This window comes from Cucurbita moschata, unplaced genomic scaffold (assembly GCF_002738365.1).
Source record: "Cucurbita moschata cultivar Rifu unplaced genomic scaffold, Cmos_1.0 Cmo_Scf00019, whole genome shotgun sequence".
Lineage (NCBI taxonomy): Eukaryota > Viridiplantae > Streptophyta > Magnoliopsida > Cucurbitales > Cucurbitaceae > Cucurbita > Cucurbita moschata.
The window spans coordinates 1894930-1922859 of record NW_019268535.1 but is presented as its reverse complement, the minus strand read 5'-3'; the positions used below and the strand labels follow the sequence as shown (position 1 = coordinate 1922859).

The window sequence follows — 27930 nt, the reverse complement described above, 5'->3', positions numbered from 1 at the left end:
TTTTTTTTTTTTTTTTTTTTTTTTGTCGAGTAAAAAGAAGGTTAATTTACAATTTTAATCCTCGAACATTTAATTTTTTGGTAATTCATTTACGGTCAGTTTCATATCACAAACTCATAAGTGAAACCCTAATCCGATCCAATAGTTTCTGCAATTTTTCTTCGACTTTATTTTGAATAGTAAAAGTATAAAATTACAATCTGATTTGTCGATGAAAATCATAAAATTATTGAACGATTAAACTTCTCAAACACACCAACCAATGATTAATCCAACAAATTTACAATCCCAATCTCAAATTCAATAATTAAAATTAAAAATAAAAAAATAAAAAAAAAACATTAAAGTGTTAGGTCAATCAATAGTAAATATGTCATGAAAATCAGGTAAAATAAACCGGGCATCTCACATCCCTGGAAGAAGGCAAAATCATCCCATCGGGGCCCACCGACACGTCACAATTAGCATGCATACCGTGGCGCTTACTATCCCACGTGGATATCCTAAACCGGATAGTGGACGTAATCTCCAACCGGAAAGCCACGGTCCCTTTAGACCGGTCATTATTAAACTCCATCCACCGTTCATTATTGATATTCAACGTCGCGCCGCTCAGCACCGCCGCCAACACCTTAGTAGTCTTCGGCGCCTCATAATACGAATCCAGCAACGGCGTCGACCCAATTTTCTGGTCTCTATAATAAACCGAACCGGTAATCGAACCGTAGTAGATCCCAATATTCAAATTCGAATTTCGAGCCGTGACATTGAACGCAATCTGGGCATTCTCGAACCCGGTCTCCAAACCCAAACCGGGAACCGAAAAGTCGTGGATAAAAAACCTGGGCCGGTGGGGTCGTAAACTGAGCCAGAGAATAAACGTAATGATGCCCACAATCAGCAACAAGCTTAAGAAGATGGCGCATATGAGCTTGGACAAGCGGGTGGTGAGGCTCTCCTTGACACGGTGAACGTAGTAGCGCGCTGTGTGGTGGCGCTTGATTGGGCGGTGTTCGGGCGTGTTGGTGTGGTGCACTGGCAATTGGCTGGGGCTATGCATTTTTTAGGATCAAAGGGTGGCAATTGGGTTGATGGGGATGAACAGAATCACTTTTGTGGGGGAGTTTTAGTGTATATATATATATATATATATATATATCATGTAAAGGGAATATGAATATCTTGGTTGGGAGATTTTTGAAGAGGAAAGAAAAGAATAAAAAGGTGGGATTGTTTTGGTTAGGCAATCGATTTATTCTCGTGTTTGATTTTGAAAAAAGTTGGTGCTTTAAGTCCGAGTTTGTGAGAATTAGAATCTCCGACCTTAAATCTGGGATGTGTGTGTGATGTCCCACGTTGGTTGGGGAGGATAACAAACCACCATTTATAAGGGCGTGGAAACCTAGTATAAGCTTTTAAAGTCCTGAGTCGAAGCTCAAAAGGGAAAATGTGGAAACCTTCTCCTAGCAGACGTTTTTTAAAGCCTTGAGGGGAAGCCCAAAAGGGAAGGCCCAAAGAGGACAACCGATGTTAGCGGTGGATCGGAGCTGTTACAGTGTGTAAAAGCCCAAACGTTCAAGCCCACCCGCCAGTAAATGTTGGGAGGATTCTCGCTCTGTCTAGGATGTCTGCAACAACTCATGTGCTCAGTTGTCAAATGTTTGCGATGTGCTCAAGCTCACCGCTAGCAAATATTGTCCTCTTTGGACTTTCACTTTTGAGCTTCGACTCAAGATTTTTAAAGGGTGTTTGCTAGGAGAGATTTTCACATTCTTATAAAAAAATGTTTTCTTCTCGTAACTAACTGATGTGAGATCTCACAATGTCTAAATTAATTGATGCACCAATTTTTTAGTATATCAAAGATTCAGGATGTATAAAGTGAGATGCGTCACTTTTTTCGAAGAGAAATAATGCGAGATTTTAGTTTCAAGAGAACCCGCTTTATTCAATTGCTAGAAGGCGACTATCAATCATCAAAAATGTCATTGTTGTTATTTTGATCCCTTATTGACATGGAAAATGTGCTTGCCAAATGTCGGGTATTGAAGATTGCTAGAGTCTTACATTGATTAATTAATGGGAAGGTCATGGGTATATAATTCAGAGACATTATTTCTATTAGTATGAGTTTATTTTAAGAAAACTAAACGTAAAATCATGATAACTTATTCTCAAAATGAACAATATCATACCGTTTTATTTGTTGAAATTATTTATTCATACTTTTAAACATTTAATTTACTAATTCAATTTCAATACATATTTTAAAAAATAATCTTCCAAATAGAAAAAATAACTTTTTTTCAAGGGGTTGAAAAATTAATAATGTATTATATCGTAAGAAGAAATATATTTTTTTAAAATTAACAATAAATTCAATAGTTTGATTCTACCCGTCTAATTTCAAGGTAACTCATAAACCAACTCAATCTACAGAAATTTTTATTTATATGAATCCAACCCAACCCAAACCGTACGAGTTGGGCTGGGTTGATCAAGGTTTTCGAGTCAAGTTCATGAACCATAAGAAACAAACTTCATTTAAAAAACCAAATGGTTATCGAACATAGTCTAAATGATTATTAAACGAGATTTATGGACTAAAATTGAATTAATAAACAAACAAAAAGTTCTATATTATACCTAATAAGATTACCGAACGTTGAAGTATATTCAAATTGTTCGTCATAAAGTTAACTTTAACGACTCAAACATTGAATTATTAATGAAAGAATTACTTGAAACCCACGTATAATAATTAATTACTTTGATTCCTAATCCCAAAATCAATTCAATTCACATTATCCAAATGACTCAAAAAGTCAAACCCATAGCAATGATTAACGTTATGAATCTTTAACTTAATAAATTGCTTGAATAATCAATTTAAAGTTAGGAAATTAGGGGATACGACGTCGTATGATCCCAATACAAAGAGAAAAGGCTAATGAATCTCCATGACATGCGGCTTGATTTCCTACGTTCTCATCCATCATGTGCCCTCCCATGACCATACTCTAAAATATTATAAATTAGACGGCCTTTCAAATTATACGAAAATTCTCTAACATTCGGTAGCAGATGTGCTTTAAAACTGTGAGGCTGACGACGATACGTAACGGACTAAAGGTGGTATCGGGCTATTACAAATGGTATCAAAGCCAAACACCGAGTAATATGGCAATGAAGATGTTGACCTCCCAAGGTGAGTGGATTGTGAGATCCCACATCGGTTGGAGAGAGAAACGAAATATTTCTCTTCAGTGGCTTCGGACTTTTGTTTGTTTGTTTGAGCTTTCTCTTGCCCAAGTCCACGGCTAGCGTCTATTATGGAGAGGGTCTAGCCCTACTTCGATTAGTGTCTCGCACTGTCCCCTGATTGACTCTATATCATTTGTAACAGCTCGGGCTCAATAGTTTTATATAATAAAATAGGAATATAACTAAACCTCATGTTTAATTAACTCGTTTTTTTTTTCTTAATTGTATTCTTCATTATAATTATTCAAAGTCAAATCCAATTGCCAATTTTGTAATTCAATTGCAATTAAAGCAATCTCTCTTGAGGAAGCTTACCAAATAAAAGTCAAACTCTATTCCAATTGGACATCCAAGGGTTGACCTTTATGATTCTAAGATATTATGAGATCATATATATATATATATATATATGTATATGTATATGTATGTATGTATAGAATTCTTTTAGTCAATATAGAATTAAAGAACTATTCATTACTGAACCATACTTAATATATTATTCAATCATTATTAAATAAAATTAATAGAATATTAAATTTATACCAAATAAAATATTGTGTTTTAATGAAGCATACAAAACTAATTTAATAATACTTTTTTAATTCTAATAATAATGTACCAAATTTTAAATATTTGTGAATAATTAAGTTATTCTTCTAATATACATATATTTATATATAATTATTTGGCATTTGTTGTCATAAATAAAAAATTTGATTAATTATTGGAGTTATCGTCGGAAGATAATCGAGTTTGTTAGATGTGTAACGACTCGACCTTTTGATGATGTGACCTTTTGATGGGAACGTTTAAGTCCATGACCTTGTAATGCGAACGTTCAAATCTAGTAACTCGTAAAGCTCGATTAAAATAACCCAAAAAAGCTCATAACTCGTAAAACTCGATTAACATAACCCAACTTTCATTCTATCATTTTTTTTAAACCAACATCTTTTTATGTTATTTTACCGACAATAACCTCTATATATCTATTATAGATTTTCACTTCCCGAGATTGATAAACATTTTGGATCTTATTAATTAAAGGGATATGACTTTTCACTATAGTTATTCATCACTAATAAAAAAAATTCGAAAGACGGGTTACATTTTATTAAAATAAAAATTTAAATTAATGATGAACAATTATTTAATAAAGATTATTTGAATTAAAAAATTTAAAATTGGAGTAATTGTACACATGGATAATATATGTACACATGGATAATATATGTACACATGTCATCCACAGATGTCTCTTTCTTTTTTATATATATAATTAAATAATGATTTCAAACTTGACAACTTTGTAATTAAAAAATGGGTGCCAATTGGATGCAAGCCATTATTCAACTTAATTGAATAATGATTATTACCAATAATCAACCATTTAATCTCGTTTGATATTAATTAATCTCTCTTCGTCTATAAATATGAACAAATCAGTTCTCAAATCAGGTAGTTTCTGATAATTTTTCAACCAAATTCTGCAGTTCCAGGTTGGTTACTCTGTTTCTGTCTCTGTTCTTGTTTGATATTCAGCCATTCTTGTTTCTACCCACAAACTGATACCCTGTTTTGAAATACCCAGCTGCGGAATTCTTCACGAAGAACAGAGCCTCTTTTTCTCGCCCAATTCATTTTCTTTCCCGAGAAAGTGATGGAAAATCCCAAATTGGTGAGTGTTCTTCAGCTTTGATTTTGATATCGATCTCCTTTCATTGACTTTGCTCTGTTTTTTGCTCTGTTTTTTTGCTCTGTTTTGCTTTCAATTTCGTGTCGGAATTCGGTTCTTTCCCGGAAGTTAATCTATTGGAAGAACGAAAAATCCCCAGAAAATTTAAGTTTTCTTTGCAATTTTGATGAAATTTTTCGAATTCTGAAGAGGATTTTGATTCCCTGAAATGAATTAAAGTTGCAGAGTAATCTATCTCGAAAAGTGTCTCAGCGTGGCGGCGATATGATGATTGCTACCAGTTCCGCTCCTATGGCGGAAAAATCAGCGGCGGAAACGGCGGCGGAGGTGGCATTGGTAGTTGGGTCTGCAAAAGACCATCTGGGTGTTCAACAATTTCATCATCAAATCACTATAACCACCAGCAACACGGCGGCGGCGGATGAACATGCTCTGTTTCGAAGAAACAGTTTCAGGAGGTCTTCTTCGTCCTGGTTTTTGGATCCCAAGAAAGTTCTTCTCTTCTTTGCCACTGTGTAAGTTAAAATCTCCTCTTAAATTACAAACCCATGTCGTCCAAATTCAGGCTGTTAATGGTGTTCGTTCTGTTGCAGGTCATGTATTGGAAGTATGGTGCTGATATGCTTCACTCTGGCCATCGGAAAACCCACCGCCGGCGAACTGGGGTTCCATTAACGGCGAGGAAACCAAGAACTGCCATGGCAACACGATGAAAAATGTTTGGACAAAGCGATAGAAATAACGAGAAAGACAAAAGGGCAGCTTCAAAGTAAGAAAGTGACTAACAAAGGGAATCTTTCCTTTCTCGAGCACCTCGTATCCTTGAACCGATAACTATCTTTCAGCCCAATCGAGCTTTTTCGTCCCTCCAAAAGGGTATTAAAAAAAAAAAAAAAATCATATGAACCAAAATATCAACATCGAACAAAGTGTGAATAAAAATGTTGTTTAAATTATCACACGATATTCCCGTTCATTTTAGAGCTTTGTTTATTATCAGATGATTATAAATTTTGGAGATGATAATCTACTGTTATCGTGTTTATTTAATATATTTTAAAGTTTTTTCATTTAACCAATGATTAAATTTCTTTGTGTAATATATTTTAAACTTGACATGATCAATCTTTTTTTACGAAGTAATTCTAGTTCTCAAACAATGTCTATTAACTACTAGCCATCAGTTTCATTGTAGCGTTTGTTTTCGGCTAATTGTATTCCATTTCCAAACGAGATTTTAGAAAATAAAGTCGAGCTCGACCAAAATTTATCCCATAAATAATTCACTTGTTTGATATAAGATTCTAATATTAATATATATATATATATCGAAAAGGGTAAATTTGTCATTAAAAGATGCTCTTACCATAAGATTCTAATATATGGATAAATCCAACGTATGATATCATGGTCATGATTTTGACCGAAAATGACGATGTCGAGAAATTAAGTATTTTTAAAAACATGTGATATCTCTTAACCATTTTAAAAACAATTAAGTTGTCTTAGTCGAGAAATTAAGTTCGTGTTTTTTTTAGTTCAACAACACGTGAAGGTGAGAATTCTAAATTTTTTTATTTTGATCGATGATATATGTCTTAATCCGTTGAATTATACTTAAGTCAGCGTTATTTTGTTAGTTAGTGGACAAACTTCTTAAAACAATAAAATATATCATAATCATTGAATTATGTACGGAATCTTTCAGTTCAAAACATGTGACAGTGAGAATTCAAATCTTTAATTTTTTTTTATCGATAATATATTTTAATTTATTGAATTATTGATGTGTACCAAGAAACATTAATCATATACAATATGCTTCAATGAAAATGTGAAAAAAAATATTGTTAAAATTATCAAAAGATATTTCAATTCATGCCACGTTGAACGAAGTTTCATGTTATAAATTTTGGATAAATTATAATTTAAAATAATTTAGAGTTATTTATTTCATTAATGTACTTTAAGACTTTTAATTTACTTTAAGTTATAATTTAATTACGACAATTCAGTATGAATGTTACAACTGCCTTTAGCAGTTACATTTTGAGGCTATATAAAGCCATGTATGTTATATATGTAAAGAGACTGGAAAATAAGTAAAAGAAGTATTTATAATGACTAAGTTTCTGTAAATGTTTTGGGTTTTCTTTAGCCAATGACTACGTTTCTGTAAGTGTTTTGGGCTTTCTTTCGCCAATATCTAAGTTTCTGGGCTTTTTTTAGCCAATGACTAAGTTTCCGTGCTTTCTTCCGCCAATGACTAAGTTTCTTTGCAATTATATGTAGTTTATGTTGCAGGTAGAATCATTCAAGCTCAACATGATCAATCTTGCTTATGGAGTGATTCGAATCTCAAACAATGTTCTTGCCTTGAAATATTCGATTCATAAGGTAATCCGAATCTTACTCCCCTTGTAGTGATTCTTTATCATATCAATTATGCTCGTGGTATATATATATATATATATATATATATTTATTGAATGGTGGATGAATTAAGAGAAATTAAATTAAAAATAAAAAATATTTGATTTAATTAAATGATATTAGTAAATGTTCCAAACCCTAATTTTGGGCATGGTGCGTGGAATGTCTTCATAGATCCTATTTTCCCCAGCCGTACAGGCGACCAGATATAATAATGAATGGAAAAGTATGCAAATCGGACGGTTCAAAACGATGGGTTCCAATCCAACGGACCTCCCGTTGCGATGAGCAAATTTGCGCCAGCCTTTGTTCCTCGATCTGAAATTTAATGCTTGGATCATCTTCTACCACAGATCAGTTGACATTTCTTTTCTGTAACAGGAAGGTGATTCTGTAATTTCAACGGAAACTCGACAATTTCAATTGCGCCAAATCCCTAGCTCGAATTCGGAGCGGAATTGCAATCGAAACTTGCTGCTTAGACGGCTGGAGATTATGGCGCCACCGGCAACGACACGGTGGCGCGCAATCGTATCAATTATGGTGATGTTGCTGTTGATCTCATCGTCGATGGCCATCTACTGCGACGAAGACGATTGTTACGATCTCCTCGGGTATGTTGGGGTTAATTTTGATTGTTGTTGCGACAATACCTAATTTTGGTTTTTCTAATCAATTCGATTTTCTACTGGTTTTATCAGAGTATCGCAGAGTGCGACCCAATCGGAGATCAAGAAAGCTTACTACAAACTGTCATTGAAACAGTCTGTATTTTATCTTCTTCTATTCCATTTTTTTTTATTGTGATTCATTGTCACTCCATTTTAATTTCTATTTTTGGTGTTCGATGAAGCCATCCAGATAAGAATCCGGATCCGGAATCGAAGAAGCAATTTGTTAAGATTGCTAATGCTTACGAGGTACAAAAACATCAAGTTTCTCGACGCTGTTTTCTTAGCCATGCATTTGTTGTTACTTATTGTTGTTTAATTCCTCAATATGTGAACTTATCTATGAATTGCAGATTTTGAAAGATGAATCGACGAGAGAGCAATATGATTATGCAATCGCTCATCCAGAAGAGGTAGTCCATTGCCTTTGATTTATAATATTGGTTTCACTATCAATCTTTTCATATCTTATGAACCTAAATGCCGGTTAAGACCTATGATTACTATACCCTGCCATTGCCATTATAGTTGGTTTTGTGGGTTTTTTTTTATCTGGCTTAGGCTTCCACTGGAAGTGGCAGTGCGCTTCTAATTTGCTTTGTTAAGCTTCTAATGTGATACCTATTTAACTGGTGTAAAGGGATTGAATTGCATTTCCTAGTACAATTCAGTCGCTCGGAGGCTGGTCGAAAAAAAAATGTTAAGTCAAACGTTTGCCATTTGAATATTAGGAAGATAATGCTGAAAAATGAACAAGATAATTATATGAGGATTACAAATAGATTGTTTGACAGTTTTATAAATGAACTGCAGATCTTCTCTTTTAACCTAGATTTACAGAAACAGTCCACTTTTTATGAAAATCATCCCAGAAAGAGACCTAAAATACTGCTAAATTTGCATCAGTGGACTGCCAAAAGTTTTCTCCCTTAGGATGGATGACATCTTTGTTTTGAAAATGTATGTCTTTGGGCTTGCCTTTAACACATGCGGCTGTACCATCTTGCTTTCAATAGAAAATCCAAAACTCAAGCAAAGAACAAATGATGATTGTGTCATTATTTTGCCAATTAGACGATGGACGCTGGCTGCGTTTTAATTGACTAAACTGTGACGTCTTCATTTTTTTAGGTATTTTACAACACAGCTCGGTACTATCATGCGTATTATGGTCATAAGACGGTAAGAATTTTTAAATTTGTCTCATTATACATAATATGTGGTTTATAACTAGGTCTATTTATCACTCTTCATTGGTTTTAGTAGTGATTTATTGATTTTCTCCTCTCATTTAGGATGCCCGTGCTGTGCTGGTTGGCCTTCTCCTGATTGTATCTGGATTTCAGTATTTGAATCAGTGGACAAGATATCATCAGGTACTAGTACCTCTTAAGTTAATTTGACCTTGAAAAAGTATGATGGTAGGTTAAATTGTTTGATGGATTGTCTGATTAAAATGTTCAGAAGACATGAATTTTAGATGCTGATATCATTCCTGGTTTTGTCTGAAAAATGAAGCCTTTGCTATTGATTCTAATCCTAGCTGTTCTATTTTTTAGTCATATGACAAGGGCATTTTTGTCCAAATTTTTTTCAATTTGGGAACTTTGTATATTAAGGTTCACATTTTGTTATCCAAATCTGCAGATAGATGTAGATTTCATTCTATTGAATCATTTACTTCATGCTATAGGCTATTGACATGGTCAAGAAAACCCCTGCTTACAAAAATAAATTACGGGCTCTTGAACTTGAACGAAGTGGAGGAGCAACAAACAAGAAGAAAGGTCACAAGCAGTTGGATAAGTAAGGAGTTGTTGGTTAATTACTAGAATTATTGTTCTTCTGTTCAGATTTCCCAATCCTTTTATTACTCATAGATTTATGGTCAAATTACAAAACTAGTCCTTGAACTTTGAGGCGGCTTGTGTCGAGTAGATCAATTAATTTTTACAAATTTTGAATTTGTCAAGCATTTATTAGACACAAAATTGAAGGTTTAGAGACTATTGGACACATAATTGAAAGTTTACTGACATATTAGATACTTTTAAATGTTTAGGGACCAAATAGATACAATTCTCAAATTTGAGCGACTAAACTTGTAATATAACCTAAATTTATTTTCGCTTATTCTGAATTCTTTTGATCTGTTAAACTGTTTATTGTCTGTGTTTTTACATTTTCTCATATTGGATTCTCAATCTAACATATCTTGATTTTATTTTTTGTCTGTATCAGAAAAGTGGATGAAGATCTTGGCAAAGAACTGGAATTGCAAATCAAAGGAGCAGAGAAACCATCTGTTTGGGAAATACTTGCGATTCGTTTCATTCTTCTACCTTACACTATTGGCAAGGTTAGGTTTTGTGCTTGCAAGTTTTGGAAATTTTTAAGGAAACTTTTTTGTGCTTACCGAGCGGGGCTTTATCCATTTAGCTCATATACCGAGCGAGCGGGGATTAACTTTTTTTTCCTTGATCCAGTTATCATTGTGGACTGGTTGTTGGTTCTGGAGATACAAGGTTAAAAAAATACCTTACTCTTGGGAAGATGCGGCTTACCTGACGCAAAGATCACTTAGAGTCCCTATTGATGCCTGGAAAAACATCGGTGAGCAATGAACTCTTTATTCGTCCCATTATTCGTTTCCTTCACCCTTCACTGCTCAATCCCTTTGCTACACATAAACATCTATGAAGTTCCACATTAACGATGATAGAATTCCCATATTTGTTCTAAGGAATGATTAGCCATTTTGTTTCTTGCTCTCTCAACCTTCCAGAATGCCTAATCTATTCTTGCTTGAATTCTGTAAATCAGATGAATCAACAAAAGAAGACCTTATCCGGCGATGTTTATGGAAGAAATCCAACTTGGAGAGCTACATGTCGGAAATTCGAAAAGAATCGAAACGCCGGAGATAGGTCTATAAGGATTGCTCCACAACCCTGCAACATTTTTTGGTAAAACTCAATTCAACCAAAAGAGTTCATTCACCTTGTTTTACCATGCATGCTAGAAAACTAGTTAGATTTTACAGCAAACCATACCATAGCGATCAAATTACTACTGCCATATAAGCTGATGAGACCATTTAACACCAGTTGAGCCTCCTCACTGTGATTGTCTCTGAAAAATACAAAATTTTGGATTGACCCCTGCGCAAATACTTTCTTTAGGTGGTGGTTACACGAGGTAATTTCAATATGGATCAATTGTATGTCTCTGGATATCAGCCAGGAACCACCTTTTGTTTTGAAGTTACTACTCTGCATTGAAAGTTCTGTATGCATTTTCTTATTTTATGAGCTGAACATCCACGGCTGATAATTTATTTTCCTTCTTAACACCCTCTCTGAGATTAGTTCGACGTCGAATAATATATTTTCATTTTTTTAGTTCAATGATAGTTAAATATGAAGATTTGTATCTTTGGCCTCTACATGGGAATATTAGGTGTTAAGCAGTTGAACTGTGTTTAGAACGACGTTCGACTTTGAATAGTAAATCGTGACAAGAATGAAATTACTATGCATTGAAAATTATTGTTTTTTTCTAGGGGTTGGCTTACTTCTAGTTCAACCCTTTAATTCTCATATCATATTTAATAGAAAAAGGATGACATGTAAAAATTGATTATTTATTTATTTTTATTTTTTTAAGAATCTAATTTGCTGAAATTAAAAGTTTAAAGGGAAAGTTATAGTTATAAAAAAAAAATTTCCCTAAAAAGTATCTTTTTAGAAAAAAATTTAAAAACTAAAATAAATAATTTGTGTATTTACAGATTAAAAGATATAAATATAAAAATATAGAGTCCAAAATATAAACCATATCATTCTCTTAAAAAGATAGAAAATCTTATATTTGTATATATATACGATCACTTTCGTTGTATTATAAATAATTAGGAAATATAATTAAATAATAAATATTTAATTAAAAAGTTAATGAACTCGACTAAAATAATTTTTTCAAAAAAGTCAAAAGATTCCCATAGTATTAGAAAATAAAAATAAACGTAACTGAATAAGGCATGCCTAGAAAAAAAATTGAAAATATAAATACTAAATTAAAATATCTCAAATTGAGTAGTTGAACTTAAAGAAAAAGTAAAATAAAATTGTATGGAATAAAATAAAAATCTGTCTAAATACATTGTACAATAGTATACGATAATATTGCGGTGTCGACAGTTTTTACCTGTCTTTTGTGGCTTCGTCGGACCTTAGGCAAGGTTCTCCGAACGCAACTCATACGAAATTTAAGTTTGTTCACCCACAAACGGCGCCCATGTGTCAGGTTCAGTCGTCTATGATTCTAGTCGACTTGCCTCTATAGTAGTTTAAGTCATTTGATTCGACCTTGCATCTACTCTAGGTCAAGATTTCTTATGTGCAACGTTGCATTTTGGTCATCATCTTGATTCCCAACAACATAAATCATACATTATGATGCCATCCCATGTCTTGGGACAGGTCGACCATCTTGGCTTGCTTGAACATGTCTATTAAGATTGATCCATGCGTCACTCATCTCATCGTGACATCCCAAACATCCATTCATCATGTCATTCATACCTATCAGGGTCATCCGACACTATTTTTGAAAGACCCATTTCAAAGAAAGTTGTCCAAGACCTTGCCCACACCACGACACACGTATGTGCCACAGGGTAGCCCGCTTAGGCCACATGGCCCAGGAGGAGAAGAGAGCTAACACCATGCCTCTCCTATAGTACATTTTGACTCATTTCTAATCTTTCTGGAGTAGGCGTTATTTTGATAAGTACTCATATTGAACCACCATGCGTGCAGACATCCAATTGACACAATTTTTGGTGATTTTCATCTTTTATATAAATGAACTTAACTCTCGAACCACATCCCGAAACTCATATAGAAATCCCAACGTCTAAGGTTATGATTCAGGGATCTACTTGATCCTCTTCGAGATTGTCTTCAACGCTCGTGGTTCTCTCCAAACTTCCTAATTTTTCAATTTGACTTTAATGTATATGCTTGGTGTGTTAGATGATGCATCGTCCTCTTTTCGCATCACAACTCGTATTGGCCGAAAAACATAATTTAAAAGTCTCCCCAAGTCTATCTTGCGTGTGGGGTCACGACCCATCTAGGGAAAGAAGAATAGTAGATTCAACGCAAAGATGCGCAAAACGTCTAGAATTTTCTTGAGAACCACTAGAACCTAACTCCGTTATAACGACGTTAGTTGTTGTTTTGCGTGCTATTATTGAGTCGGCTTATTGCTTTGAATTTTGGTCCACAGATTCCATTTCTGCCTTCGCCTGCAAGTAACGGCGAATGACAGATAATAAATGCTTACGTGGCGGAAATGTGTGGATAATTCATCGCCTGCCATGACCAATTCTCCTTATAATTTCCTATAAATTCGCCCCTCCCGGCTTGGGTTTCTCCGCAATTGAATCTCTCTTCTTTCATCGATCAATCTACAGCGAATTCTTCAAGGTATTTTTCTGCCTTCTTTTCTTTTTCGCTTTGATTCTGTTCATCTGTTTCGAGAGATGGAATTTGTAGAGTTCTGGATCGGTGTTTTCTTTTTCCCCTTTTGTTGTGGAAAATTTTGAATCGTTTATTCTTCTGGGAGATCTGATGCTCTGTGGTTGGATCTGCGTGGATTGTTTCAAGTTTTATGATATGTATTCGGATTGTAGTGTGTTTTGTGAGAGTTTGGCTTGAAACATTGGGATTTTACTGATTTTATCTAAGTGAGATTTAGAATTTAGGTTTTTGACTTGTTCGTGTTATCATTTTGATAGAAATTGTCCTGATTTTTGTGTGTTTCGTTCTGTATAGATGCAAATCTTCGTCAAGACACTCACAGGCAAGACCATCACCCTTGAGGTGGAGTCTTCCGACACCATCGACAACGTTAAGGCTAAGATCCAGGATAAGGAGGGAATTCCTCCGGACCAGCAACGTTTGATCTTCGCTGGGAAACAACTTGAGGATGGCCGAACTCTTGCCGACTACAACATCCAGAAGGAATCTACTCTTCACCTGGTGCTTCGGCTCCGTGGTGGCATGCAAATCTTCGTCAAGACCCTTACAGGAAAGACGATCACTCTTGAGGTGGAGTCTTCCGACACCATCGACAACGTCAAGGCCAAGATTCAGGACAAGGAGGGAATCCCTCCGGACCAGCAACGTTTGATCTTCGCCGGGAAACAGCTTGAGGACGGCCGAACTCTTGCCGACTACAACATCCAGAAGGAATCAACTCTCCACCTCGTGCTTCGGCTCCGTGGTGGCATGCAAATCTTCGTCAAGACCCTTACAGGAAAGACCATCACCCTCGAGGTGGAGTCTTCCGACACTATCGATAACGTTAAGGCCAAGATCCAGGACAAGGAAGGTATCCCTCCAGACCAGCAGAGGTTGATTTTCGCTGGAAAGCAGTTGGAAGATGGGCGAACCCTTGCTGACTACAACATCCAGAAGGAATCCACTCTTCATCTTGTCCTCCGTCTCCGTGGTGGAATGCAGATTTTTGTCAAAACTCTCACCGGTAAGACCATCACTCTGGAGGTTGAGTCTTCAGACACCATCGACAACGTGAAGGCCAAGATTCAGGACAAGGAAGGTATCCCTCCAGATCAACAGAGGCTGATCTTCGCTGGGAAACAATTGGAGGATGGCCGAACTCTTGCTGACTACAACATCCAGAAGGAGTCGACTCTCCATCTTGTCTTGCGTCTCCGTGGTGGTATGCAGATCTTCGTGAAGACTCTGACTGGGAAGACCATCACCCTGGAGGTCGAGAGCTCTGATACCATTGACAACGTGAAGGCCAAAATCCAAGACAAGGAAGGCATCCCTCCAGACCAGCAGAGGTTGATTTTTGCTGGAAAACAACTGGAGGATGGAAGGACTCTGGCTGATTACAACATCCAGAAGGAGTCAACCCTTCACCTTGTCCTTCGTTTGAGGGGAGGCATGCAGATCTTTGTGAAGACCCTCACCGGGAAGACCATCACTTTGGAGGTGGAGAGCTCCGACACAATTGACAATGTGAAGGCGAAAATCCAGGACAAGGAGGGAATTCCTCCAGACCAGCAGAGGTTGATCTTTGCTGGTAAGCAGCTGGAGGATGGCAGGACTCTGGCTGATTACAACATCCAGAAGGAGTCTACCCTTCACCTTGTCCTTCGTCTCCGTGGTGGCTTCTAAATTGTTCTTCTGAAGATGGATAAATCAGCATGCGTGGTGGGGTGGCCTTGTTGCGGCCATTTGTTATTTTCTTCTGTTCTCTACTTCTTCTGGTGTTATGTTTTTAAATGCTCCCTGATGGTTACAGTATGGGGAGAATACTAATATAAGGTGTCATATTTCGAATAAAAATTTCGTTTCTTGTTTAAGAATTGTGTCCAGACTTCTCTTATCCAGATTCTTGTCGTCATTGGGGATGATGATGACTAAACATGGTTGAAGTTATGTCCTTTTTGGATAAGTTTTTTAGTCATGATAGGATGAACACAAACCCCTGGTCGTCCAGAGAATTGAATAGGGTAAGGAACTCTTTAGAGGGGTCGAATCAGATCTGAACCAGATATGGCTGCCCTCTCCTTTTCCCCCAAGGTCCATCCCCGTTCTCTGTGCCTATCTCCAAAAGTCCTTCAGTCTTGGCTACAGCTTAAATTATCATCAGTGCTATAGCCATTTTGAACATATCTGCAAAAAGTTGATTTCGGCGGCCAAGAGTGCATCTGTTAAAACAAGAATGTGTATTGGGGAAACCCACTTCATCTCCATCTTGGGAAAGTGGGAAGATTTATGGGGTTTCTCGGATACGTAACTTAGAAGAAAACATATTATTTGCTCTTTCAAAATCAAGTTAGAAATTCTGACATTTTGAGCAAAACCAAGTGAAGGACTTCGCTTAAGCTTAAACTTCAGTGTTTCACTACTAGTGTATTGTCACCGCTTGGTAGTTTAACAGTCAGAAATGGAAATGGACAAAACTTATGTATGCTATGTCGGTTTGAGAGAACGAGTAGTTTAGAAGAATGAAGCATTTTTCGTAAAGGTGTGGAAACCTATTCCTTAACCGATATATTTTAAAATGTGAGCCTGACGGCAATATCTAACGGTGTCTTGAATTAATGCAGGTACAAAAGGAACGCTATATCTTTGACTCTGAGTTTCAACTATTAAGTGCTTTATCTGCTACTCAATCACGGAATCGACTCCGTCAAGTGGAAAGAAAAAGAAGAGGAAGTTAGTGAGCCCACACCCTCCTTTATCAAAGTCGACTTTTCATTCTGGTTATAAGTTAAAAGCGTATTTCACTTGCAATTTCAAGCGAACATGTTAAAAATGGGTTGCCACTGTTGGTCCATTCAACTTTGGTTGGTCCGAGTAAACAGTTATTTGACGAAAATGCCCAAAAGAAGATCATTGCATAAGGAGGCAGAAGCTAAGCCGACATGGGTATCAATGGAATTCAGAGGAAGCAAAGCAGCTGAGTAAAATAAAGCATAGGGAACAGAGAGGGTGCATCTCTTTTTCACTTCCTTTTTGGATTTTAGTAATATTTACCTTATTCCTTTTGTTCTCTTTGACAGATCAAAGCTGTTCAAGAATTTGAAGTATGATATTAATGGTTGTATTGAATTAGGTAATATGAAGTCAAAAGTGGTTTATTTGGCGGAAGCAAAGAATAAAATTGCAGAGGTGAAATGGTTGGAAAGGTGATGGTGTTTATTTTGATACTCTTTTACTGTCGCCTTTATTCCTCTCTTTGCGTACAGATACAGCGGCTTCGATTTTCCCTATTTCATTGCTGACCCTTCTTCTCTATTCATTTGTGGAGCGGATGTGAAGGGGCATGCCACTACCTCACTCCTGCATGCACTGATACCACTCTGCGTTAGCTTACACCAGTAGAGAAAGAGATGGAAGAAGATGAGAGGCTGATATAGTGGGGAGTGGGGAACGCGTTTGTGGTGCATTACTACAAAAGTTTATGCTCAACCTGTCTTAATGCTCACTTTTGTGGGCCAGCAAATCCTAGGCCTTGACCACATCTCTGCAAGGTCTCAGCAACTGCCATTTCAACATTGATGATGATATGCAACCTTCCACCGTCTCTTTGAGCGGCCTGACAAAGAACAACTCTCTCACGCTAGAGGTATTAGTAAATTTATTTGAGATGGATTAGATCCAAATAAATGAAAATGGTATGAATTGGTTAATTTATGAGTTTCCTAAATTAGATTGGATGAACTAAATAAACCTTAACATTTGAGTTGGATTTAAAAGGAATATTTTACCCGAGTTGATCCAACCCACGAACGCTCCTAATAGAAATACGATCATTTATTTGAATCTCAATTTATTATGTTTGAGTCTAAGACACTAGTGGATTTGCATGTCTGATCTCTTGCATCAAACAACATCACAAATAGTTAAGAAGGATAGTTGTTTGAGACGTAGAGATCATGTTTTTTAAGTTCAACAATGATAAGAGTGCAAGATCAATTTGAGATACTAATTGATTTCTTACCTACAAAACTACACTCGAGTATTTGTGTAACAGCACAAGCCTACTATTAGTAGATATTGTCTGTTTTGACCCGTTAGGTATTGTCGTCATGCTCATGGTCTTAAAATGCGTCTATTAGGGAGAGGTTTTGGGGGCCTAACGTCCTTAGTGGCACACCGTTCGATAACTCGACTCTGATACCATTTATAACAGCCCAAGTTCATTACTAGAAGATATTGTCTGCTTTGGCCCGTTACATATCGCCGTCAGCCTCACGGTTTTAAAACGCATCTACTAGTAAGAAATTTTCACACTTTTATAAGAATTGTTTTGTTCTCCTCTCCAACTAATGCCGAATTTTACACTCCTCTCCCACCATCGTGGGATCTCATATTAAATAACATGTGATAAGTACCAAATTTAGTAATAAGATTGAAAATGGAAGAGAAAGTGCATGAGAGGAAATGGGTTTGTTTGAAATCAAGAGAGCATTGTGTCGAAGCAAAGGCCAAGACGTTCCTCCAACTACCATCACCTAAATCTAAGCATTAAAAGCAGCTCTGAACCAAATTCACTTCACCAAAACTCATAACCCCACAAAATAAAATTTTAAAAAAATTGATTTTTATAAATTTACAATAAATAAATAATCAAAATAAAATAAAATATTTTCTTACGACTCTCAACAATAGTATGATGTGTCGGGTCTCAACCTTCCACCCAATTTTGTTGGTATTTTGTGTAGGCTTGGTTCATTGTCCTGTCTTTCAATTACCCTTCATTTTGGAAGCCTTTCATCCTCAATTTACCCTCTCTCCTCCGTCGTCTCTACTCTTTTGGATTTTAATCATTTCTTTTCATTGCTCCCTTTGTTCTTAGCTGTTTTTCCTTAATGGGTTTTCACTTTTAACCTTTTTGAACCCCCAAATGAATGCTTTGGATCGTTCATCATCCATTTGAAGGAATCGAATCCAAGTGCAGAAGCAGAGGAAGAACAGATTGCTGAATCCAACCCTCCCTTCTTTCTGCCATTTTAAGCACCGTCTTTAGGTATCGTATCCTTTAAATTTGGCTTTTACTCGCTTTTCTGTTTAGTTTTCTATGTTTGTTTGAACTTTGTATGAACGGAAAGTAATATGGGCTTTGATCTTCGAACCCTTTAATGCATCTGTAGATCATGTTTTCGTCATTATTAGATACCATTCTTCATCCACCGGAAAAAGAGTGGGAAAAAGTTGGTCCTAAATCACATGCAATCAGCCTTCTCTGATACTCTAAGCATTGTTTGATCTTAATATGCATAAAAAATACACGCAATGCTTGTCTGAGCTGAGAATGTCTACTTTTCTGGCAGGATTCAGAGGAAAAAACCATTAATTCCCAACTTATTGGGAGGTTTTTTTGTTTGTCGATTCCCAATCTTATTGTTTGAAGGGGTTGGTTGTCTCAGCTGTTCTTGATTTTGAAACCATGTCAAACAAATTGAAAGGGATCTACAAGAGTTTCAAGTACATTTCCCAAATCTTCGGTAATGCTTCTATTTCTTGTCTCTTAACTTTTTATTTGGTTCTTGATTTTTGGGACTGATGTGAAAACGTTGGGACTGTATTAGTGATGAAAGAGCGAGAGATGGAGATTGGATACCCAACGGATGTGAAGCATGTTGCACATATTGGATGGGATGGCCCTTCTGCCACAGCTCCCAGTTGGGTATGGTCAATTTTTTTTCACTTTCTTTTCAGTTTTGGAGTGATTCTTGCTTCTTTTCACAATTTTGTCATCTGGGTTTCTAAAATTTTCCCTACTTTGTTAGATGAATGAGTTCAAATCAGCACCGGAGCATTTCTCGGCGGCGGCGTTCGGCGATATCAGTGATAGAAGAGATTCAAGTTCTACTGCTGTAACAGCTCCTACAACATGGTCTTCTATTGGTACTTTTTGCTACCCTCCATTTTAGCTTCTATGACTTCTTTTTGCAATAAGAACAACAAATTCAGGATTAGAAATGGAACTTAGAACATGTGGTGGAGAAGTGAAAACAACAGGGGCTTCTCACGGGTTAACCTCTATGATATGAACAGATTTAGAAGATTCTTTACCTCAATAGAGAGGTTTTGGCTTTTGTGTCACGAGACCACTACTCCTTAGAAAGGAACAAAGTTGTGATATTTTATTATATGTGTGGTCCATCACCAGATTGATTGTTTATATCGAAAGCCATTCGAAAAATAAGATGTCATCGATCTGTTCTATCGAAAATGGTTGAATTCACTTAAACCATGATGATATACCGATTTACTCGTTGATTTTATTCGGTTAAGCTCGAAATCGTAGTCTAAATCTGAAGTTAGCAGCCTACTACATCAGAAAATGGTTCTGGTTGAGATGGCAGTATTATGTTTCACTTTGTACATTATGTTCGCGTAGTTCTTGGATTTTTGTTGAATGATTGAACTAAATGCTAAATTTCAATAGTTTGTCGTCACAGTTCTTGAGATTCCACGTCGGTTGGAGAGAGAAACGAAGCATTCCTTATAAGAGTGTGGAAACCTCTTCCTAGTAGATGCGTTTTAAAATCGTGAGGCTGTACGGTGATACGTAACGGGCCAAAGCGGACAATATCTATTAGATGTGTGCTTGAGCTGTTACAAATAGTATTAGAGCCAGACACTGGGCAGTATGTCAGCGTCCAACGAGGATGTTGGCCCTCAAGTGAGGTGGATTGTGAGATCCCACATTGGTTGAACAGGGGAATGAAGCATTCCTTACAAGGGTGTGGAAACCTTTTTCTAGTAGACACATTTTAAAATTGTGAAGCTAACGTCGATACGTAATGGACCAAAGTGGACAATATCTACTAGTGGTGGACTTGGGCTGTTACAAATGGTATCAGAGCCAGACACCGGACCAAGGGGGGTGGATTGTGAGATCCCACATTGGTTGGACAGGGGAACGAAACATTCCTTATAAGGGTGTGGAAACCTCTCTAGTAGACACATTTTAAAATCGTAAGGCTGATGGTGATACGTAGCGGCTAAAACGGACAATATCTACTAGCAGTGTGCTTGGGCTATTACACTCAGAACTTTTCTTCGTTTTTTTGGGTCTCCCTGCTCGATGTTGACACGCAGTTTATAACTTTCTGTGAACAATTGATGGTAGTTGCACATGGTCTGTGATTGTTTGATTGCTATGGTGTGCCTACATCATGTTCTGGACATCATTGCTTATCAAGGATTCTTAAACTCTTGTGTATCTGCTAACAGATTTTGATCAAGCAATGTTACGCCAACAATCATCCGACTTCTTCGGCGAGCTTCCACGGACAGAAATTCCCGACCTTCGAACAAAACCAAGGAAAAAAAGCAGAAACTTCTCTCCAAAATCATCGTCGTCCTCAAAATCATCACGAGCATCAAAGACGAAGCCATCGTCCTTCGGTGAAATCAAGATGATACCGACTTTGCGAGCTTAGAACTGCCATCATAACTCTCATACTCATGCAAAGGAATAGAACAAGTCTATATGCGTAGAGAAAAGATTGTGATAGCAGTATCTTTTTTTATCATATCAAGAGTGGTGTAATTTTTTTCGACTCGAGTGTAAATCAGCTACTTTTCGTCCCCGTGAAGGAAATCTCGATGTATAAAAAGAATGATCTTGATGAAATATCTATGTTGGGTAAAAAAGGCAAGCCGGAAATGGAAGTAAATCGATAAATCATATATTATCTACAAATGTTCTAATGTCATTTTAGAGAGTTCATGAAATTTTTTGAAACGATTAATAGTTTAGTATTTTTGAAGTTTTTAAAAAAAGTTTAGAGTCACAAATGGATCAAATACAACCCAAAGCTTATGTGGGCTTAAAAGAATGAGAGTGTTATACAAATTGGGGTAGGTGGGCTTACAATTTGAACGCCAAAGCTGCGGATTGTAATGAAGAGCGTTTCGTAGGCACAGTCTTCTCTTCTTCTCTTAACATCTTTCTCTTCATCTCAGTTTGGAGAGGATGGTAACCAGCTTCTGCACTGGGGTTGGCGCTTCTTCACGGTATCGGCCATGGGCTCCGATGACGTTCGGGTCATGGCTCGGCAGTCATGGCTCGAAAGAGCCGAGCCATGACCGAGGCAATAAGGTTAAATATATGTTAGTAAAAATGTTCATTTGCTTTCTTCTGAGTGGGATATACTTTCAAACGGTGGCTTAATATGGCTCACATTGGCAACTATCATGACCTAGAAATTGGTTCTAGTTAGCTTCCTCAACCTTACTAAGAGAAAGTAGGTTGTGACCACCACACATCAAGATAGACGAGGGGCGACTCTCAAGTGGCACTCATTCGGCCACATGAGGGCTAAGATTGAGAATTGCTATGATGTGATCGAGGAAGACGGTGTACACGATGCCATGTTGTATTATGATGAAGAGTTTTCTGATACACAACCCTAAATGATGTTGTTAATGATGAATGTCTAAAGACTTCATGCATGTTACCTAGAGTAACATGTGGAGGATGTATGAAGTTGTGTTACATGAATGATTTAAGATGAAAACTATAAATATCTCATGTATATTGTATGTTCATTTACATCGGGTTTCTTCTCATTTTATGATAATGAGTACTGACGCGTACATGATGATGATGATCATGTCTTGGATGATAATCAAAGGTTTGTTGTACCTCCGAACGTCAGGTTGCTCATGCTAGCACATGTGAGCTGTGTGTAGGAAAATACTACACATCCAATTTTTTTGAACTGAAGGTCACCTCTGTGATAGTTTGAAATGATAGGTTCTAATCATGATTGCATGTGTTTGCATTCTCTAACCCAATAGTAGGGTCACTATTTCTAAAATACTAAAATCATGCATGTGCTACTTCTATATTTCTGGTAAAGGAAAAACAATCATGTACGGTTGACATGCACATCACAATTAAAGACCAAGACACATGCATAGGGTAATTATATCTAATTTCATACATCATAGGTTAGTATAAGGCATTATTATTTTTGACATTTACTTATATTTATTTTTAATATTTTCCTTGTACTGTTTTAAGATCTTTTCTTAAACATGTAAGTCCATCACATTGTTTTAGGAAGACATTTTAATGAATATTTTCACATAAGAAGTTACGTCATGCATACGATAGCAACTTTAGGTTAGTAGAAAACTAGGCCGTTATATATACCAACAAGTTACAACATCCTTTTTAGTGGCTTAATCATAGAAACTCCATAGTTAAGCCTGCTTTGTTTGGAGCAATTCTATGCGTTAGGTGATTTCTTGGAAATTTTCCTAAGATACATGTGAGTGAGGACAAAACATGTTCGAAAAACTAATTTTGGTTTGTGTGGATAGTTTTCACTCTTAGAATCAAGTAGTAAGCAATATGACCATGTTGCCTGGGATGCAGATGAATACCAGGTCCATTAGGTGTTGAATTCAAATTTTGAATGCTAAGTCCATTAGGAGAATGAGAGAAGTAATACAAATCAAATCACCATTTATCTTTAATTCATCGAACTATAATCATATTATAGTGTCGCCTTCGAATAACATAGTGTCAAGATGGTCGGACCAAACTTCTATTTGTTGCCTATCTAATTTCTATTACTTTACTTTTCCTTGCTAAACATGTACAATAAGATCAATCAATTCAACTGCCACTTTCACTCTCTATACTCTCGAATAAAGAACTATTCTTATAATAATTAATTATGGAACATATATGAGATATTCGTAATCAATTAATATTTTATTTTAGGATTTGATTAATAATATATTTTATCTTAGGATTTGATTAATAGTATATTTTATCTTATTCTCAAGATTTAGTTAGTGGTATATTTTTTTTATTGTTAGGTATTAGTTGGCAGCTTATATCCTACTTAAACATTAAGTTGTTTAGCGAAGATAGCATCCCAATTCTGTTTCTCGTTTTTAACAACTGTTCGATGATGAAAGTCCCACCTTGGTTAATTTAGGGAATGATCATGGGTTTATAAACAAAGAATACTCTCTCTATTGAAATGAGGCCTGTTGGGGGAGCTCAAAGCAAAGCCATGAGAGCTTATACTCAAAGTAGACAATATCATACCATTGTGAAGAGTCGTGTTCATCTAATATGGTATCAGAGCCATTCCCTAGAGTCAAGCCTCCTTGAAGGTAGTAAAAAATGATTAAGACTCCAAAGGAGTCAAACTCAATTAAGGGGAGATGTTGGATGATGAAAGTCCCACATCGACTAATTTAGGGAATGATCATGTTTTTATAAACATAACTTCAGAGCAAAGCCATGAAAGCTTATGCTCAAAGTAGACAATATCATACAATTACGGAGAGTCGTGTTCATACCTAAAAATGACAACACGCTTTTTGTTAAACTTTCCATTATTGGGTGTAGAAAGAGGAAAAAGGAATGGTTTATGTGGGGAGAGAGAAGTATCGTAATCTTTTGAGTATCGAGATGGTCGGTAACCTGGATATAGAAGCTCCCGTGTGGTTTAGAATGAGTATCCACATACTCATGACTATGGGATCTTCACTCTATACCATAGAACAAAGTGCAATGGAGGAATTTTCTTTTCTTGTCATAAGCAATAATTAACTGACCTTCATATCTACGAGACATATAGATGGATTGGATAGGATGTGAAGAAATTGAAATAATATGCATTCTCCTTACTTCGTACTAAGGGGTTCTATTTTTCGTATTGCATCCCTAGCCGTGAGATATTGATATTAAGAGTTCTATTTAAACGTCATATCTTCACTCCTTACCCCTCACTCAAAAGCAAACAAACAAAATAGAACGATGGAAATATATTTGATATGGATTGTAACGGAATGAATATATATATTGAAAACTGCGAGATTTCTAGCGAGGCGGCTGAGATCTCCAAAACAGAACCACCCACGTCCTTACAAGGATTCCCTCAATCAACGTTTCGGTCACCCAAGCCTCCCCTACCATTTGAGAGCGTTTGAATATAGAGAAAAAGACCGACAAATTCAAGTGGAAGCAACATGCTGATACAACAACAAAGTTGCAGCAACATCACCGATGGCTACACAATCTACGCACCAGTCGACACAATCACTATGAACATGGTGTTGAGCGATAGAGACCGAGATTACGTTGCTCTGTTGTCATCCAGCTTTGCCATACACCCAGATGGACCTATATATTTGTTTGATCACACATCAGTTGGAAAAAAGGAACAAAACATTCCTTATAAAAATGTGGAAACCTCTTTATAACATACACGTTTTAAAACCGTGAGGCTAACATCGATACGTAATAGGTCAAAACGAACAATATCTCCTAGTGGTGGAGTGGGTTGTTACAAATGGTATCAAAGCTAGACACCAAGTGGTGTACCAACGAGAACGGTAGATTCTCAAGAGGTAGATTGTGAGATCTCACTTCAGTTGGAGAGTGAGTTTTTTTATTTATTCAATGTTTTCAAAAAAAAATATATTATATTTTTGTACGCCATTGTTGACATGTTCCTCACCACTGACAAGATGACAGCGTGTCCCTTCAAATCTTTCTTTGTAAGACGGAAATATATTTCTGCCCCGTTGATTTCAAACCTTATCCTTTCTCATCACCACATCTCTTAATTTAAACGTTATGTTCTGAACTACTTTTGCATAGATCCACATGTTTAATGCCTTCAACATGTGGTGGCTTTTTCTTTGGTGTAGCCTTCTAATTTTATTTTGATACCCACCTTTTGTAATCCTCTGACAAACTTTTGTTTTTAACAATCAACAAGTCATATTGGTCGAGCCTATTCGTGGTCTGAAACAATGAAAAATGTTTAGTATAAAATAAAGATAAAACCAAAGAAAAGATTAAAATCATACCTTAACACATGTTCTACCATCTTTAACGTGACACCTTTATCAACCATACATGGGTGTCTTGAGTACAGTGAGTGACCCCACTGTTGGGTCAGAGAATGCAACACATGCTACATGAATGAGACCTATCTACTTCGGATAAGTTGGATGTGTAGTATTTCTCTACACATGACCCACACGTGCGAGCATGGGCCCACCAAATGAGCTCGTACACCCCTAAAGTCTACTAGTTGAGCTAGCTCCTCAGTGTTGTCACCAGACACCCAAAGGTACGACGACTGTCGTGCACCATGGCAAACATGATGGTCATTTCAGTCTCATAGTATATATGTAGTACATCTCATAACATGACATAATTAATCGTAACATAAATTGACACATCATATCATCAAACATATCACAGATATGACACGTGCAATGCCACTAGGTACGTGTCATCATACAGAGAGCAATTCTTCCAACTAATCGATAGTAGAGTCACTTATTTGGTTGGCCTAGGCCAAAACTACTACAACCCCCCTTGGTGTCGAAGCTACTATGACCCTTTGTCTTAGGAGTCCCACATAATCAGAAATTATAATTCTATTGAAACTAATAAGAAATGGAGCTGGGTCAGAAAGAGTATTTTTCAATTGGTTTCAAATAGTTCAAGTAAGATAAAAGGAAGCAAGCTATCTTGTTTACTGCCAAACCCAACTCCCCAATGTGATTTTTTAAAAAAAAAATTTATTACAACCAATTTTTTTAATTAACAATAAATAAATATAGGTGGATTGGATTCAACCCAACCTATAAATCAATCAAATCTATAAAATTTTCATTTATTTACATCCAACTTTTAACTCCGTCAATAAATTTATAATCCAACTCAAACTAAATAGGTGTGATTAAATTGATGAATTTTTTCGAAAAACACTCGTGAAAGTCTCATTTGGTAGAGAATATTTCTTTCTTTTATTGAATCATTGAAAAAATATATACATCAACTCTTTAAAAATGAGAAATTGAAAAACATTCGAGAAAAACGTGGTCCTTCCAAAAACATAGTAGGAAAACGTAGGCATTAGGTGGCTAAGGGCTCGACAAGCTAAAAAACTAGCCATGTGATCGTCTTGTCAAGTCATTACCCCACAAGCCCAGCTCAATTATGCACGTCTTTATTTCTTGATGCTAAATTTTGTTAGAATGTTTTGCAGTATATAACGTATCTTACTAATTTGGAGCATACATGTTACACATGGGACCAAAACCTCATATACTATTTACCTAATTTCTACGTTGACCCACATGGTTAAAACGAGAGGTGGAGTAGCCGAGTCGTGTGTAGGGATTCGGTTTGCCCTCACTAGTTTCTGTTGAGGATTATTGAGAGAAAGTCCCACGTGCGGTTAATTTAGGGAATAATCGTGTATTTATAGGTAAGGAATACATCTTTCTTGGTATGAGGCCTTTTGGGAAACCATGAGAGAGCTTATACTCAAAGTGAACAATATCATACTATTGTCAAGAGTCATGATTCCTAACAATTTTCATTGGTCGAAAGGACACAAAGGACGATGGATTATTATGTGAGTACAAATTATTCAATAAAAAACGTCACAATGTAGCTGTCTCATAATAATCGTTAGATCCAAAAATATATTTATTCTTTAATAACTATTGTTAGATTGAATGGCACGATGACCTATATGAGTCACGACCTCATGTATTTATAGATGTGTATAATGAAGATTACAATCCAAATCTATGATTTGATAACAAACCATGAAATTATAGATTTGGTAATAAACTAGTAAATCCTAGATTATCTTAATATATACAGATATGATCTATTTTACGTTTAACACCCCCTCAATCTGGACAATGTACTACTAAGTTTAAGTTCAGATTGCGCCTAAAATAGCTAAAAGAAGGAGCTGGCAGTGACTTTGTCATGATATCGGCGAGCTGATCCTTGGAAGATGAGTCGAACATCAAGCTGACGAGTCGATACTCGTTCACGAACGAAGTGATGATCAACCTCAACATGCTTCGTCCGTCGATGAAAGATTGGATTGGCGGATAGGTAGGTGGCACCAATGTTGTCACACCATAGGCTAGGTGCTTGCTCTTGCGAGATCCCGAGCTCACGCAAGAGGACTTGGATCCAAATTAATTTGGCAGTGGCATCAGCAACCGCCTTATATTCCGCTTCCGTACTAGAACGAGAAACTGTCGATTGTTTCCTCAAACTCCAAGAGATAAGATTGCCACCAAAGAAGATCACATAGCCTCCAGTGCTTCGACGATCATCAGGATTCCCAGCCCAATCAGCATCTGAAAAGGCACTCAACAAATCAGTGCTGGACTTTGTAAGACACAAACCCATATCAATAGTGTCATGTAGATAACGGAGAATTCGTTTGACTGCCGCCCAATGTATAGAGGACATGAACTGACACACTCTGTTGACACAGAAGGA

At 36.5% G+C, this 27930-nt stretch overlaps 5 protein-coding genes and 1 long non-coding RNA gene across 7 annotated transcripts; 4 read left to right on the top strand and 2 right to left on the bottom strand.

The window, feature by feature from the left end:
- Nucleotides 1–186: 186 nt before the first annotated feature.
- LOC111457132 (NDR1/HIN1-like protein 26) lies at nucleotides 187–1107 on the bottom strand. Its single transcript, XM_023099288.1, has one exon. The coding sequence runs from the start codon at nucleotides 1058–1060 to the stop codon at nucleotides 383–385; it is 678 nt and encodes a 225-aa protein (XP_022955056.1). The 5' UTR covers nucleotides 1061–1107; the 3' UTR covers nucleotides 187–382.
- Nucleotides 1108–4658: 3551 nt separating this feature from the next.
- Nucleotides 4659–5916, top strand: LOC111457151. 2 transcript variants are annotated; one of them, XM_023099312.1, is made up of 4 exons: nucleotides 4659–4763; nucleotides 4856–4942; nucleotides 5186–5475; nucleotides 5554–5916. In XM_023099312.1, the coding sequence occupies exons 2-4, from the start codon at nucleotides 4925–4927 to the stop codon at nucleotides 5633–5635; spliced, it is 390 nt and encodes a 129-aa protein (XP_022955080.1). In that variant the 5' UTR covers nucleotides 4659–4763; nucleotides 4856–4924; the 3' UTR covers nucleotides 5636–5916. The 2 variants fall into 2 exon arrangements, with proteins under 2 accessions (XP_022955080.1, XP_022955079.1); XM_023099311.1 differs by having other exon boundaries at nucleotides 5180–5475.
- Nucleotides 5917–7633: 1717 nt separating this feature from the next.
- Nucleotides 7634–11414, top strand: LOC111457301 (chaperone protein dnaJ 50). The gene is made up of 10 exons (XM_023099529.1): nucleotides 7634–8007; nucleotides 8095–8157; nucleotides 8247–8313; nucleotides 8418–8477; nucleotides 9196–9246; nucleotides 9360–9440; nucleotides 9758–9870; nucleotides 10306–10423; nucleotides 10551–10677; nucleotides 10888–11414. The coding sequence occupies exons 1-10, from the start codon at nucleotides 7889–7891 to the stop codon at nucleotides 10989–10991; spliced, it is 903 nt and encodes a 300-aa protein (XP_022955297.1). The 5' UTR covers nucleotides 7634–7888; the 3' UTR covers nucleotides 10992–11414.
- Nucleotides 11415–13435: 2021 nt separating this feature from the next.
- LOC111457068 (polyubiquitin) lies at nucleotides 13436–15466 on the top strand. The gene is made up of 2 exons (XM_023099201.1): nucleotides 13436–13556; nucleotides 13905–15466. Exon 2 carries the CDS (start codon nucleotides 13905–13907, stop codon nucleotides 15276–15278), a length of 1374 nt encoding a protein of 457 aa, XP_022954969.1. The 5' UTR covers nucleotides 13436–13556; the 3' UTR covers nucleotides 15279–15466.
- Nucleotides 15467–17585: 2119 nt separating this feature from the next.
- Nucleotides 17586–27202, bottom strand: LOC111457071. Its single transcript, XR_002712870.1, has 4 exons — nucleotides 27127–27202; nucleotides 18159–18166; nucleotides 17650–17656; nucleotides 17586–17597 (listed from the first exon to the last, which is right to left on the bottom strand). It is a non-coding gene; the product is annotated as an uncharacterized LOC111457071 (long non-coding RNA).
- On the top strand, nucleotides 18314–21288 carry LOC111457070 (CRIB domain-containing protein RIC10-like). The gene is made up of 5 exons (XM_023099204.1): nucleotides 18314–18642; nucleotides 18947–19120; nucleotides 19205–19302; nucleotides 19406–19523; nucleotides 20859–21288. The coding sequence occupies exons 2-5, from the start codon at nucleotides 19063–19065 to the stop codon at nucleotides 21065–21067; spliced, it is 483 nt and encodes a 160-aa protein (XP_022954972.1). The 5' UTR covers nucleotides 18314–18642; nucleotides 18947–19062; the 3' UTR covers nucleotides 21068–21288.
- Nucleotides 27203–27930: the final 728 nt, after the last annotated feature.

Bases quoted from the DNA above. Each gene is read 5' to 3' on its own strand.
- LOC111457132 (XM_023099288.1), bottom strand. From the start codon at position 1,060: ATGCATAGCCCCAGCCAATTGCCAGTGCACCACACCAACACGCCCGAA.
- LOC111457151 (XM_023099311.1), top strand. The intron at 5,476-5,553 runs GTAAGTTAAAAT...GTTCTGTTGCAG, and splicing joins CTTCTCTTCTTTGCCACTGT to GTCATGTATTGGAAGTATGG.
- LOC111457301 (XM_023099529.1), top strand. From the start codon at position 7,889: ATGGCGCCACCGGCAACGACACGGTGGCGCGCAATCGTATCAATTATG. The intron at 8,008-8,094 runs GTATGTTGGGGT...TGGTTTTATCAG, and splicing joins GATTGTTACGATCTCCTCGG to AGTATCGCAGAGTGCGACCC. The intron at 10,424-10,550 runs GTTAGGTTTTGT...TCCTTGATCCAG, and splicing joins TACCTTACACTATTGGCAAG to TTATCATTGTGGACTGGTTG.
- LOC111457068 (XM_023099201.1), top strand. From the start codon at position 13,905: ATGCAAATCTTCGTCAAGACACTCACAGGCAAGACCATCACCCTTGAG.
- LOC111457070 (XM_023099204.1), top strand. From the start codon at position 19,063: ATGTCAAACAAATTGAAAGGGATCTACAAGAGTTTCAAGTACATTTCC. The intron at 19,303-19,405 runs GTATGGTCAATT...CTACTTTGTTAG, and splicing joins CTGCCACAGCTCCCAGTTGG to ATGAATGAGTTCAAATCAGC. The intron at 19,524-20,858 runs GTACTTTTTGCT...ATCTGCTAACAG, and splicing joins TACAACATGGTCTTCTATTG to ATTTTGATCAAGCAATGTTA.